This window comes from Brassica rapa, chromosome A03 (genome assembly GCF_000309985.2).
Source record: "Brassica rapa cultivar Chiifu-401-42 chromosome A03, CAAS_Brap_v3.01, whole genome shotgun sequence".
Taxonomy (NCBI): domain Eukaryota; kingdom Viridiplantae; phylum Streptophyta; class Magnoliopsida; order Brassicales; family Brassicaceae; genus Brassica; species Brassica rapa.
In genome coordinates, this window is record NC_024797.2 from 12,375,835 (window position 1) to 12,391,744 (window position 15,910).

The 15,910-nt window shown below is 34.6% G+C and overlaps 4 protein-coding genes across 4 annotated transcripts; 1 reads left to right on the plus strand and 3 right to left on the minus strand.

Annotated features, from left to right (window-relative positions):
- Window positions 1–92: 92 nt before the first annotated feature.
- Window positions 93–6,092, plus strand: LOC103858319 (U-box domain-containing protein 6). The gene is made up of 2 exons (XM_033288031.1): window positions 93–1,072; window positions 4,399–6,092. The coding sequence occupies exons 1-2, from the start codon at window positions 612–614 to the stop codon at window positions 5,258–5,260; spliced, it is 1,323 nt and encodes a 440-aa protein (XP_033143922.1). The 5' UTR covers window positions 93–611; the 3' UTR covers window positions 5,261–6,092.
- Window positions 5,920–7,475, minus strand: LOC103858320 (putative glycine-rich cell wall structural protein 1). The gene has a single exon (XM_009135649.3). It carries the CDS (start codon window positions 6,737–6,739, stop codon window positions 6,164–6,166), a length of 576 nt encoding a protein of 191 aa, XP_009133897.1. The 5' UTR covers window positions 6,740–7,475; the 3' UTR covers window positions 5,920–6,163.
- A 255-nt stretch (window positions 7,476–7,730) lies between these two features.
- Window positions 7,731–10,649, minus strand: LOC117132815 (glycine-rich protein 3 short isoform-like). Its single transcript, XM_033288041.1, has one exon. It carries the CDS (start codon window positions 8,283–8,285, stop codon window positions 7,887–7,889), a length of 399 nt encoding a protein of 132 aa, XP_033143932.1. The 5' UTR covers window positions 8,286–10,649; the 3' UTR covers window positions 7,731–7,886.
- A 245-nt stretch (window positions 10,650–10,894) lies between these two features.
- On the minus strand, window positions 10,895–15,594 carry LOC103860076 (putative F-box protein At1g46984). The gene has a single exon (XM_033288032.1). It carries the CDS (start codon window positions 13,567–13,569, stop codon window positions 12,373–12,375), a length of 1,197 nt encoding a protein of 398 aa, XP_033143923.1. The 5' UTR covers window positions 13,570–15,594; the 3' UTR covers window positions 10,895–12,372.
- Window positions 15,595–15,910: the final 316 nt, after the last annotated feature.

The window sequence follows — 15,910 nt, forward strand, 5'->3', positions numbered from 1 at the left end:
TTTTATTGGCTTAAAATTATGGAAAGAAGAAAAACATAAAAATTATGCAAATTTAATGTGTTTTATTAAAATGTGTGAAAAAATTAGAATATGATTTTTTTAGGAACAGAGAAAGTAATTTATAATCTCATGAGTGCTACCGAGTACATTGAAAAATAATAGAAAATTAGGCCTAAAGAGCACTTCCCGGAGTTGACTCTCATTCATCAACCACGAGATAGGAACACCAAGACGGATCTCTTAGTTCGAGAGTGTTCATACCAAAATCAAGTTTATTAATATCATAGCTTCTATTCCTATATGGTTCATGCCTTTAATTTATTTTTAAATCATTTAATAAAGTGAATTTCTGATAGAAAAAAAAAGTTTAGGCCTAGGCGGATTTGTAGGACACATGAAGTACATAGTAAGACATTAGTTATGTAATACTACAACTTACACTAGTTCTCTTTTTTTAATAATACTCCCCTAAATATTTTACCCGCACTAAGCATATACCATATTGGCCCCCTAAATACCTAAAGTTAGACGAACATATCATATATAAAAGACAGAGCAAAGTCCACTAAAAGGAATATATCATTTCATCATCTCTCATCTATCTATCTATCATGTCTTCCTCTCGAACACAATCCTCTTCTTCTCCCTCTTCTTCAGTTTGGCAACATCAATACATGAAGCTCCACTTCTTCAGCAGGATCCGTTCCCTTTTCAAATCCAAAGCATCATCCCGCAAACGCGACTTGCAAAGCTCAACTCAGATATCAAGAACCCAACAATATTCCGAGAAGGTGGTGGCGCCTCCAGAGATATTATCGAAACCACCTGAAGATGAGAATGAGGAGGTTGTCTTGCAGAGAACTGTGAAGAAGCTTCACTTTGGAACCTTTGAAGAGAAGGAGAAAGCTGCCATCGAGATCGAGAAACTTTCCCGAGAAGACAAGAATATTCGGAAGCTCATGGCGGAGCTCGGTGTTCTTCAGGTTCTTGTCTCTATGGTCGCTTCCGATATCTCCGGCCACCAGAGATCTGCCGTTATGGCTCTTATTCAGCTTTCTCATGGAACCTACACGTAAGTTCTTCGACTTTTCATATTTAAAAGTTCTTCTACATTTTTTCATTTAGAAAATTATTAAATGGTTCATGCGCAAGTATGACGCGCAAAAGTAGAAATAAAATTTCATATGCATGACCAAGACGAAGAAGAATTGTTAGCAACTTTGTCTTGCTTATTGTTTTGTGTATAGTAGTAATCGCCAGAGTACCCTTGTTGTGTTACAAACTTACAATCATTTAGATTAGACTTTATGCTTTAATTTTCAATCAACTTGCATTGTTACCTTTTGACGAAAAAAAAACTTGCATTGTTAGCTTTATCCAATGGTGAGTATATGGATTTACGTTTTTGGCTATATGTGAATTTTCAAATGTTCAGAGTTAGTGGTTACAACTTACATGGACATATTATCCGTATTTTTGTATTGTTTATCTTTTATTTATAACATTACAAACTGAGAGATAAATTATTTGAAAACATATATAATATATTATTTCGAGTATATATTTGGTTGACGAATCCTTGAATATAGTGATTTTTGCCGAAATTAATTATTTTGACCAAAAGTGCTGGTAAACCTAATTTTCGTCGTGGGCGATAACATTCATCTTTTGTCAACCAATATTTATTTTTGTCATTGTTATGATTTTGAAACTGATGCGATAAATTATTGTAACCAAGAAAGTGGATCCTACCATTGCGTCTTATTTGGCTCGTGAAGTATACACAACGTTTCCATCACGTGCCTCTCTTCTCTCTCTGGTTTCATATGGTCAAATATTGAGTGTTAAAAAAAGGTCACATTTTCATCATATACGATAAAACCACCATATACTTATAGATAAAATCATATAATTATTAAGTCGTATTGTGCTTGTATGTACGATATCAGTACAAATGACTTTTTAGTTAATAACTATATGAAATTAGTTTTCTTGTTTAAATTTAGTGTGCGTATGTATAATTTATATGATAAAACTTAAGAGAAAATACAAAGAACATAGACACGGAATTTAAACAAGAAACCACAATTTTTTATCCATTTCTTAGTAGATAAACAACAACGCTAAATGTCGCATTATAGTCTAATAACGAATGTTAATATACCAGTATTACAAAATTAAGAATATTAATTCCGAGTGCGTCGGAACTTGGAAGAGTCAAGAGACAAATCACGTTAGTTGACAGCCATTAGCATATCTCCAAATGGCGATTAATTTTTCTGACCAATAGATTTTAGAAAGGTAGAAAGTCATATCCCACTAACTTATGGCTTATCTGCATATACGTATGTAACTATAATGTCCAAGTTGACCAATAGAATATTACATATATAATGTATGCACAACGTAAAACGTATTATGTTTATAACTCTGTTTAACACATGAGCCATAACAAAAACATAGAAACTAGCAAAAAATGAAACGTTGCAAAGATATATGTTACATACAGTTGCATTTGAAACTGATAAGATGTAATTCTTGAGAATTTTACTTAGTTATGTTTTTTTTATAATATCCGGCAGACCGAAACCATCCATATTAGTCTTATGGGGTTTGACCACTTTGGAGTTTGGTAGATCCGGTTGCTCACAATAATAATTAGATATCTATATCGTCTGATTACACAAATGGATAAATTTGAGACATTAAATTTTGAATTCAAGAAGTTTAACACCTTTCAAATCCCGCCTTCACGCTTCTGTGGTTTTAGTTTTTTTTTTTTTTTGGTAAACATGTTAAAAATCTACTTAAACAAAAGAATCATATATGTATTGTCAATCAACCATAGTATATGAATGGATTACAAAACTACATTGATGATATTAGAGTTGTAATTTAGCATAGTTGTAACTGCTCTGTGGTTTTAGTTATGTTACTTGAGGTTTTTTATGTTACATGGAAACGGAAGCGGGTACGTGGAAGCGGAAGCGTAAGGAAGCGCAGAAGCGAGATTTTTTAAAATATTAGGAAGCGGGTACGTATTGGAAGCGTATATCCATATATAAATATATATATATATATGTAAATTTTTTTAATAATTAGGACTAAAATTATATGATTTAAATTTGAAATAAAACATTTATTCATTTATAATAATTTTGAAATGATTTTATATTAAAACTGTAAAAATACACATAAATTATGTTTACAAAAAATATTATATTAATTATTTTTAATACTTCATAAATAATTGACACAATATGTTTCAATATGTGCTATATCTTTAATAAAAAATCTCAATGCATAAAGATAATTTATAGTATTATTTTTGATATTTATATATATTTATAATTCAATATTCATTATATACTATTAATATTTTTAATTTTATATAGATTAAAACTATGGTTTTATATTTTATTGATATACATTGTATTTTTAGAAAAAATGGAAGCGTGATTCCAAAACGGAATCATAAGCTTCCAACAGGTTTTTAAAGAGAATATTTTAGAAACGTTTTGGAAGCGAGATTCCGCAAGCTTCCACAAGGTTCCGATTCCGATTCCGGTTCCGAAGCGGGAAGCGGACGTCCGATGAAGCTTCCGTGCAACGTAAATTATACCCCACCAATGAATGATTTTTTGTTTCTTTCCCCTATAGTTCTATCAAAAGCCATAATCATCAACCATAATTAAAATCGCGATTTGAGCCCTGGTTTCATAACTCTATGATAATATATTCAACCACTGAACGCTCATTTGGTTATGTGCTCAATTTTTTGTTTCCATTTCTTTAATTCCTTAAATATTTATCTCCTTTTGCTTCAAAATTATTTTAACACTTCTTTAAGTTTATAAACTCCCAAGAAGAGATAGATTATAGTTTTGCACAAAGGAAGTTTATTGATTTCAATAATATAAATCGATACTAAATTTTAAATTTAGATAATGTTCAAGAGTGTAAAATCAAGCGGAAGAGATATTCAACTGAAAATTTTAGGTGATTTGTATTAAAATGACAAATCCACTGTTATTAAAAAAAATAAATTTTAAAAAGTCATTTAAAATTCACTGTTATTGAACTTAACATTTCATAAAGTATTCTAAAATTCACTGTTGTTGAAAATATTTTAAGTTGTGGAGTTTTAAAGTTTTCAGGTGATTTTAAGGTGTTTGGGTAGAGTTTTGTTAAAATAATTAAAAATCAAATCCCATGATTTTAGGTTATTTTCTAGAGTCTTTTAACAAAAATCACCTAAATCTTTGCAACTTATTGAAATCATCTAAAATTCCATTAAAAATCAAATCACCTTTATATTGAATACTATCCGTGGAACAACTTAATCGAAGCAAAATCACAAAAGAAAAATTGAAACATCTTGTTTTTCTCTAACTTCAGGAACAAGGCACTGATGGTGAACGCCGGAATATGCTCAAAGCTACCTAAAAATGTCGAAGTTCTCGACCAATCAACAAGATACGGGTTCGCTGAGCTTCTGCTTTCATTGTCTTCTCTAACAAGCCTGCAACTACCGGTAGCTTCATCACAAATTCTACCGTTCTTGATGGAAACGATGAACTCAGATTCGACAGAGATGAAGTGCAAAGAGATATGTCTAGCGACCATAAACAATCTTAGCCTCGTGTTGGAAAACGCAGGACCGTTGGTCACAAACGGGGCAATAAAGATACTCCTAAGTCTAATATTGGTTAAGGACTTATCCGAGAAGGCCTTAGCGAGTCTAGGGCAATTGGTTGTGACTCAAATGGGCAAAAAGGCAATGGAGAAATGTTCGGCTGTGCCCAAAAGTTTGATAGAGATTCTAACATGGGAAGATAAACCGAAATGCCAAGAGTACACGGCATATATCTTGATGGTATTAGCTCATCAGAGTTGGAGCCAACGTGAGAAAATGGCTAAGGCAGGGATTGTACCGGTCCTTCTTGAAGTTACCCTACTTGGAAGCCCACTGGTTCAGAAGAGGGCGGTGAAACTTTTGCAATGGTTCAAGGATGAAAGAAATGTACGGATGGGTCCTCATTCGGGTCCACAAACCAGCCGTGTGAGTACCGGTATTGGATCTCCAATGAGCCCGAGGTCAGGGGAAGAGGGTAAAAATGTGATGAAGAATCTGGTGAAACAGAGTTTATACAAGAACATGGAGATGATAACTAGACGAGGCAATGTAGATTTGGAAAGGGAGGCTTGTAGGCTTAAGTCTTTGATCATCAGCACAAGCTCTAAAAGCTTGACTTATTGATCATACTTTATTTCGTGCTCTTACTTTGCCATATGAAGTGATTACTGATTAGAGTCTAGAGAGTGTCTTGCTCTGAAAAAGGAAATATTTATGCATGGGAACGTAAAAAAGAAAAGAAAAAAAGATAGGTGCAGTGGAAATATGGCGAATCGCTTTGAGTGTTTCTCACATACTTGCTTGCTTTGGATATATTGAAATTAAACTTAATTTTAGATCAACCTTAATCATCAATCATGATCCAAGTATCGCTTAGTACACAAAATGAAACAAATCCAACTTCTAATTTTTTTTCTGTAGAACTCTAAAGCTTGAAACTGTTCGAACGAGTTTTATTGATTTAATTGTTCGAAGGAGTTTTATTGATTTAATTATCTGAAAAAATTAATGGATCTCACAACCACAAGACGGAGCAGAAATCACATACGTAACTTATTTAACAAGGGCATAAGGATATCAAGATATTGATGTATCAATCTACTCGATATAAAAGGAGCTAAATTGGCCGACTCTTGCTATGTCACGTAAGAGTAAATCTTCCATCAATCATAGACAAGCATTTTATGTTTAGCCACGTTTTGAAAAGCCACATGAACATGATTAAAGAGAAATGTGTATATTAGTAGCGAGGTCGGGTGGAAACGTGTTAGCGACTTTTCAAATACTTAAAAAGTATTATTATATATAAACATAAAAATCACATATGCAAAAGTATTACATGAAGAACACAAATCCACTTTATAATTTTTACACAACTCAACTAGAAATAACAAACGATCTGCAAAAACAAAAGTATAATGATCATCATGGTTCCAAGAATCCAAATAATAAACAATTGACTACCATCTTCAATCTATTTTAACCTAAACAAACCAATTAAATAATCATTAAGAAGAGAGACACACACTAAAAATTAAGGATAAGGACAACTAAACTGATCGTGAAGATGAATAAGACTAAAGAATGTTGAAGGCGGGCGCCACCGCTTGGAAATCGACCACCTTGAATAGTAGTAGTCGTAGATGGTATAGTGTTTCCTCCATTTCCATTACCGCCACCGCCACCGCCACCGCCACCACCCCCGCTCCCACTATCACCATCATCTCCATCCCCTCCTTTACCTTTTCCACCGCTGCCCCCTCCACGGCTGCCGCCACCTCCGCGACTTCCACCACCACCACCGTTGCTTCCACCTGAGCTACCACCTTTCGATCCGCCTCCACCACCACCGCTGCTTCCACCTGAGCTACCGCCTCGAGATCCTCCACCTCCGCCACCGCCGCTGCTACCGCCTCCTCCGGCAAGCTGTCTTCGCATGAAATCCGCAGGAAAAGATATTGTTTCTAAAGTTAAGGGATGACGTTTTTGATCAACAGATGAAAGAGTTGTTTGGCTAAGTGAATCAACGGCTGTGATCTGCGTATGAATGAGAAATGATAGAAAGAGATGCAGGACGATGCTACTACTCCTTTTGAATTCCATTTTTGTATATTTATTTGTAAGTTTAACATCTTCAGTACCAAGGTACAACTGTATTTATAGTGTAATAAACCGTGTACCTTTGCAAGTCAGAGGAAGCTTCCTTGAGTCGATTGGCCACTCATGATTAGGATAAGACTTGACTTTTTTGCGTCTAAAATTTGATTTCTACTAACCTGTAAGACATAATGTTACGAAAATACAAAATACACAAATATTGTAGAAGAAAGAGAGAAAAAGTAAATCTTTAACTCGAGATATTATGACAAATTTTATAAAATTTATTAGAATCTTAGTATATTGACTTATACAAAAACAAAACTTAGTATATTGTGAATGATCAATGCTAAATTTATTATAAAATTTAATTTTTAAGAATGAATATAAACTTTAATAAATTATCATTTTTAAGAATGAATATGGATGACAAAAAAAGATAGCTTTATATGGTCTTGGTATTTTACGAAACTTTAAAATTATTTAAAAGAATTAAGATCTATTATATTATGAAGTGATTTTTGATTATGGATTCTTATGTTAAAAGTTAGACGTTTTAAAATTTTAAAATCATTAATAAATATTAATTTAGTAGTATAATTAAAATTTTGCACATAGAAAACATCGCTATGTAGACATATTCTTCTTCTTGCAAATTGTGTAAGATTTGTTATTAGTAATAAATAAATATTTCTATTTATCATATACTATAATTAATCATACACTAATATAATATGTTTAAAATATATAAATTTTAATAAATGTTGAAAACCTTGTTACTTGCATTTTGAATTTTCAATGCTGGGTATTTTTTATTCTTTCCATTTTTATCCCGTGTTAATCAACAATAACCCATAAAAAAACGTTTATTCTGCAACGCTTACGGAAAACAAAAAAACCGCTAACATAAATATAACTGGAGAAATAAGAAAAACTTTTTTATAGCTTGCTCTAGCTTGGAACCGCTTTAGGAATTGTTAGTTCAATATTGATTATGTTATTTTTGAAACAGATTATATTTCTTTATTTTCAAGTAAATACTAAATAAAGCAAAACCAAGTAAGACATGGACGTATACAAAAAAAAAAGAGTTGAAATTGAAAGAACTACAAAAAGACACAAGCAACACTAAAAAAATTAAAACATTTAGAGTCTAATACATGATAACCAAACAGATCAAGAAGAAGAACATCGCTACAGAATAATGAAGGCGAGCACCACTGCTTGGAACCCGTCCACCTTGAGTATTAGTCGTAGATGGTCTAGTGACACCGACGGAGCCACCTCCGCGACTTCCCCCACCACTGCTTCTGCCACCTGAAGAACTACTTCGAGAGCCTCCACCTCCTCCACGGCCGCCACCGCCTCCTCCTGCAAGTTGCCTTCGGTTCAAATCTGCCGTAAACAATGTCGTTTCTGTGATTATTTGATGGCGTTTTAGATCAACGGATAGAAGAGAATCCTGGTTAAGTGAACCAACGGCTTCGATTTGCGTATAAATTAGAAGTGATAGAAATAAATGAAGCACAGTGCAACGCATTTTGAGTTCCATTTTGTGTTTACCAATATTTAAGCTTCGGTACCAACACAAAACTATATATACACACGATTCTTAAGTAACCGCGTTTGTGAAAATCAATCGTCTTAACATCATCTTCTCTTTTTTTGACTATCACAACGCGACTATCACAAATTGAAGCTTCCTTGCAATAAAAGTGTTACGGCAAGAGTTGACTTTTATGATCCTTACGTGTATACTTTGATTTGTTCTAACAACTAAAAAAGATTCCATCCAGATAATAAAATAATAGATTAGATTATATTTTTTTTTTTGCTAAGAAAATAATAGATTAGATGCGGGTTTATGAAAACAAAAACGAGATACATGATTGACTAACCTTTCTCAAAAAACTTCAGGAATGAACCATATTAATGTCAGACTATTCCATGATCTGTAATGTCCATCTGACTTTCCATGCGTAAGTGTGTGGCTGGAGGTTCCACCTGCATCCACTGCGTTCCCGGAAGTACTGTTTGATCTAACAAGCAACCTCTATGGTCCTACTTTTCAGCTGCATCCCGACATCATCCGAAGAAGCTCATTGGTGTCTACTGACGTTCATATTTGACCACCATGTAATTGATAATTGTTTTCGTTTACTTTTTTGTAACCCCTATTTCTTTTTTATTACAACCAATTTACTGTATAATCAATGGATGACTTAATCGAAGTATGCTCCCATTTTGATTCCCTCTCCGTAGATTCTTCTAGATCACATAAGAGATCTCCGTCTCAACCTCGCGGATCCAAACGACCCCATTGTTAGACTTTCACATCATTTGGATACTTATCTTAGTTTTTAATTGTTATTATGTGCGTGTTTTGAATCACAAGCTGCACAACAACAACAAAAAATATAAATTAATTTTGCATCGCGCATGGATTTTGCTACTAATTCGGCATCATTAACGAAATGGCAAGACTATAATTCTTCAGTAAGGGAACATCAAGCTAAAGGCAATAGAAAAGCAACTATAGGCAAGACTAAAAAGGATACTTGTGGGAGAAGGGGTTAATTTTTATTATGATTATATTGAAAATCAAATGATTAAAAAAATGAAATTTTAACAACATAATTGATCATCTGATATTATATTTTTCAAATCACATGCCAAATTAAGAAAAATACATAATCTAAACTATTAGAACAGGAGTACAAATAAGATTTGATCCTGATTTTTTCTAAATATTTATGATCTAATGCCACCGATCTAATGCCACCGATCTAAACACAGTAATTTTATCAAGACTATTAAAGCTAAACCTAAGTATTTCATTATGGTATTTATATAAATCAACTCGTGAACGTATCAATCACAACAAAGCCGGAAAATGAAGTCACCATTGACCCTCACTTTGTCTCGAAAGTCTGCCGTCGAGAAGATGTTCCAACCATCAGCAGCTTCGGTTATCTTAACCGCCTCTGAACATAGCATAGAGAGATTGGTCATTTTCTTCGTAGTTTTAGTTTCCAAGTGTAAATCTCCCTCTACTCGGTAAGAAATTTCTTGGTTTGTGTTCTTCCTAATGATCGTAGCATATCTCTAAGTTTTCTTTGCTAATTATTTAATTATTTTTCCCCTTTACTCTAATGTAATAATTGAGGGGTTTGGTTGGTTTCAGTGGGTGAACAAATCGTGCTGTTTCTTTTGTTATTGTCCAAATGATTTATGCTGAACTGTTGGTGTAAGATTAGCTGTTCTGCTGATCTCTAACGTAAATTTCATGTCTTTTTCATTTTCTCTCTAAGTTTGAGGTTAGATGATGTCTAGAAGGTTTGGCTTTGTCACAGTTTTTATTAGGTTTCCTTGGTTTGTTGCTAAGTAAAGAAAGCTTGTACCTTTTGTAGCCAAACATGGAGAATCCAGAGGTTTCTTGTGATGATGAGCTGCCATTGAGCCACATAGTAGATGAGGAAGATTTTAGAAGCTATTGTGCTAATGAACAAGTATGGTCTAAGGAAAGTGATAATACAGCATAAGTAGCTGAGGATGAGGAGAAAATAGATGAACTTGGGGATGAATTCTCTGTTAAGTTGTTCTTTAAAGGAGTTTCAATAACCGAGAGAGGAGATTCAAGTTCTGGTTATTCAGGAATTGGTGTTGTATTGAAGAGATCAGGAGATTTTGAGTAGATTCAGGTCCAGAAGAAGCTGGACTTTTACGCTGAAGAGACTGTAGCAAACTACTTAGCTTTACTCTATGGTCTTACAGTAGCTTTACAAAAAAATCTCCTCTTTGTGGTTGCTGTAACAGTCTCAGAGTTTCTCTATAATCAGGCAAGTCGCTCTTTCAAATGGTTTAATTATCTATTTTGTAGCTTTGTTGTATATATGAAAATGGCTTTGCAGAAGAGTAGTGAGGAGAAGATTGAGATCCCTATCTTGGTAGCTCTGAGAGAAAGGATGTTCAAGAAAACAAGTAACTTTGATGGGTTTGTTCTAAAGCTTGCTCTTTTATGTGATCTTGACCAAGCTCTAAGCCTGGCTCAAGTAGCGGTATGTGATCTTCAAATTCTAGAGCAGATGGTAATTGTATTGCTTGTGGTACAAGTGAAGGTTGACGTGATGGACTCTGAGTCATTCTTTTCCAAATAGGTATTTTTTTTTTTTGTCACAACTTGTATTATAAAAGCTCAAAGAGCAACAAAGTTTACAATCAAACTAGAAGATCCCGGAGCCATGCTCGACGATGGGATAATACTAAACAACATTACAAAACATTGAAAGATAGAGCTTTTAAGGGGCGAGTCAAGCTCAGCGGTATAAAGAGTCTCATGGAGAAACTTCATCTTTTTCCCTAAAGCGAACTGATAGTCGAAGACGACGTTGATACACCTGTAAGCAACGGTTGGAATGATGACCGACAAGAGCTTTTGGTGAAAAGCTCCATGACCGTATAGAAAACAAAGTCCTAACTGACTTGATTTGGCATTGACTAGAATAGATGGACTATGTGAATCCAGTAATGAGTAGATGACTATATCCACGACATTGAAAATATATTGAGGCTTGACGAGAAGTTCTAAAGCAACGATGAGCAATGAGTTAAGACAAGAGCTTCTAGTTCCAGCATTACCGTGAAGGAACCATGAAGGTTTGGCCGAACAAATGCCAAATTGCCAGTCGTCAGACTCAAACAAGCTTTGAATGAACGAGCTAGAGTCGGGATTTTCAGATGAGAGAGCTTCTTGCGGTGATTGCATAGGAGAGGCACGACTACGCAGCGGAGAGCTAGTCTCACGTCCGGTAGTGACTGGTCCAGGAGGCGGTGGCTTAGCAGGTATTATTTCCAAATAGGTATTGTTTTAGAATCTGAGACTCTATTTTTTATCCACTGTGTTTTTGTTCTTTACAAAATTATACTGGAGTTTTTTCTCAAAAATGTGGTACAATTGTATTTTGCGTAACTTGCTTTCATTATTTTTTATGTTTCTGTCTAAATAATATATTTGTTTTAAAAATATCAATATAAAATTTGAACTTAATGTTCAACTTAAATCCCAATATTAATAGTTTAATTTCATAAAACAAAAACTTTCAAATTTTATAATTTAATTTTCACTTTACTAAGTAAATAAAATCACAATAAAATAAAAACATAATCTCATAGTTCATAAATAGACGCAAAACACATTGAATAAGACACACCATTGTCAAAATTTATGAATCTATAACAATAACATAAACAATTATGTTTATGATAATATTAAAAGTTAAAAAGTGAATACACCCGCGCACCTCAATCATACTTGCTTATTGGCATCATCAAAACCTCACAGCTCACGAGGACTAACGTTATGTGGCTTATATATTTTTACGTAAGATTTGTTTCTCAAGTTTACGTAATCTGTAAGTGATATCATGCATATAAAAAAAAAAGCAGTAGCAGGAAAACAATAACGAGATCAATGTCGTTGAGAGTTAAGTGACAGAAAAATACACAAGTAAATCAAATAAAAAAAACTAAACATTAAGATTCAGAAATGATCAATTGAAGAAAAGACTTAAAAGTTAGAATCAAACAAGGAAACAACAAAAAAAAAGAGAAAAAAAACACTGCGATCAGCCACATATTTATTACAGAAGCATCACATTCTCAACATGGTTTGTGAAGGTTAAGATTGCTTCGGGGCGATAGTGACCCATCAATACCTTCCCTTCAATTCCTTTGATCTCTACTCTTCTAACACTCTGTCTCTCTAGATTGTAGTAGAAGACATAGAATGGATGGGTCCAACGACTTCGCGTCCAAACAATTTCACCCGTATCAGTTGCCCAAATTGATCTCACGATCCAAAAAGCTGCATCTGGCAAATGAAAGATATGCTTCGACCATTTCTCCTTTTCAGGATCATCTAGAACCCATAACTGACCATTGGCACTACGATCATAGACTATGGCACCTAACTTTCCCTTGTAGTTTATTAACGTCAAGAACCAATACAACTTAGAGTTCTCATCATCTATTTGTATAAACCTAAATTTCTCATACTTAACGTCAAAGCATGCTATCACTGTATTCAAGTTGCTCCGAGCTATGTAATACAAAATCCCGTTGATGCATATCCCAGTTCCGAAATTCTCAGGAAAATGCGGAAACAAACATGCGATCTTCCTCCATGATGGTTTTCCTTTCCCTAACGTCAGAACTTGATGCTCTCTAGAGTTAGTTTGTTCTCTATACCTTGCCACAGTCATACACAAAACCTTGAGTTGATTCTCGATCGGATCATACCCTAAAAAGCTTCTCAAGTCCTTATTCTTTGCTAACACTTTAGGTAAATGTACCTGCTGACCCGTGCTAGGGTTACATATCACAGGAACCCTTTCCATCTTTTCCTTTAACATCTTCCTATCATTTAGATAGATAAACCCGTTGGCGAGTATACAAGTTTCCTTGTACCAATCTCCAGAGAAACCCATATGATAATCTGCTATTACAACCTGCTCATCGCCATTTTGAGGCTGAGGGGACGAGAAGAAATGCCACTTGCCGCCAAATTCGAATGTGAACAGAAGACGTGGCCGAGTTGACGAACATGTCAGGAATGATTTCGTGAAATATGGATCGCAAAGTAAGGAACCCCACTGCTTCGAGACGCAACGGCATTTTGCAATGGTCTTTGTTGGTAATCTCTTGAGTATCTCCACGATGAGATCGATGGGAAGCGTCTCTAGGTTCCCTCCTACATACGTTGAGGAGGTCGTGGATGATTGTGTGCGGCGTCTGATGATCTTACAGTGATTCATTGGATTGTACTTCTCTCGGTTCATGGCAAAGTTTGTTCCGTTCTAATAATACAATTAGGACGCGTACTGCGTACAAACTTATAGGTTTGTCAAAAAATATCGTTCTTTTTATCATGCATTAACTTTTCAAAATCTTTAACTTTAGTAATATTTGACCGTATCTTTGACTTCTATTTTATTCAACCAGTCATCAACTGAACTTCAAATTTATGTGGGAAAGATATCATCCCTTATGTGGTAAATATATAATCCCTTATATATTAAGAGAAAATCAATTTTAAAAGGTAGATTTTAATTTGAAAGTTTTTTACAGGTATGCTATGTTGAGGTGGTAAGAACATCTTTATCCCATATACTTTTCTTATTTTTATTTTAATTTTAATTTTTATTTTTTCTTATTTAAAAAAAAAAATAAAAGCGCACTAATCTCGAGCCGCCACGTGTCAGTGGGGTCCGTGAACAGTGCAAAAATCACACATTATACGTTTCTTATTGTGCACACATTGTATACGGTTTTGTCCAAAATCGTGGACCCCCTACCTTTAGAGACACGATGCAGATGCTCTAAGCACCACAAGCCTTCTCACACCATGCTCTTGGTATGTTTGGCAGACATATAAATCATATGTGATGGACTTTCTTGGGCTTCTTAAGGCTTGGAATGAGTTGGGCTTGGTAGCATCCCCAATTAGATTTCTGAATTTTTTGTTTAAAACCTCATAAAATGTCCAGCATAATTTATGAGATTTTAGACAAGAGCAGTGTTTTGATCAATGTCCAGCAGGTTTTAAACAAGAGCAGGGTTTCTGAATCACTTGTCTAAAAACTCATAAATTATGCTGGACATTTTATGAACCCATAGAGCAGTGTTTTGGTCAATGGTCTGGCTGGTTTGAACCATACAAACTTATTGTTGCATTTGTTCCTTGGCCGGGATCATAATTGCTTCAATTAGTCGATATTCCTGTCCAAAAGCGTTTTGTTTAGTTATGCATGATAAGATTCCTCCGCCCTAGTCCTGGTCGACATATTTCATTTCTTAGATTTTTTTTTCAAGTCTCTATTTTAGATGTCGCTCCCCCATAAGAACCGAGAACCTTCAGAAGTTAATCAGGCTGGATATTATTGATATAGTAATTGAAGTCTATCAGCATACAAGAAAGCTTTAGATGTCAATTATGAGAATTTTGATGATAACTTCTCTAGAATTTCGGCTATAGTTTAGTAAACCGAAGCTTCTGATGCATAAGAAGAAGTTCTAGATATCGAATCAGAAGAAAACCGGATGAGAAGCCACGTCGGTGAAGTTTTGAGACTTCTAGTTAGTTTCAGCTTTATATTTACAAAACATTAGAAAAAAAAAACAGAATCAAAATAACTGCACAATTGTTAACAAAACGTAACTAAAATTGGATGACCTAAAAAAATTGGATGACTTAATATTTTAGGTCAACGTCATGTAGCACATTCATTAACTTAATAGTTCTTGGATGGTGTAAATCTTAGTATTAATTCATATTTGTTTATAAATGTTATCTTAATATCTCAATTCAAGAGGTTATCTAACCTAACCTGAAACTTATCGTTCCCAATTCCCTTTTCCCAGTAAAGAAACGCTCCGCCGTTATGGCAATTGATACACTAAATATGAATCTTTGCTACTGCCAAGTTAACAGTTGTGATTATAGTACTTTAGATTCAATCCAGAGGACCAGTCTACACTTTACTCTTATAAATCTCAATATCAAGCTAAGAAGAAAATGGTTTTCAATTCAATTGGTGGCGCAGAAAACAAGTAAACTAGAGGTTGATTCAATTTAACAAGAAGCTAGCCTAGGGTATTTCATTGGGTGTTGAGCGAGAGCCAAACAATTATTCAAGCGCGGTGCAGTGCTTTCTAGAACTCGGATCACTCAGCTGGAACACCCCACTGTCGTGGTGGTGATCTCTTTGCTGGTCGGTCCCATCATCTAACTGTCGTTGAGATGAGAAACGACTGCAAGCCTTAGAGGACAGGTCCGATCAGTTCACTTACTACCCTAATATCTACTTTCGCTGATTAGGGATACTAAGCTCATTCAATACATGTCAAGCTATCTCCTAAGCGGTTAGCTAGGCGATAAACTTAGGATCTAACATCAAGTGATCAGATTAATGAAAGCTTTATGAATAGTATGGATGAAGAATAATCAAGAATAGCTTATCTATGTTTAGCTCATATTTCAACACCCTAAAAACCCTAGGCGAGCTAGATCACTACTCAATCATGATGCAAGAAATCAAAGACATAGATCCTGAATGAAACTGCATAATAATAAGAGTAGTAAACAAGGGTTCAGAAGGTCTTCTCTATGAGAGAATGGAT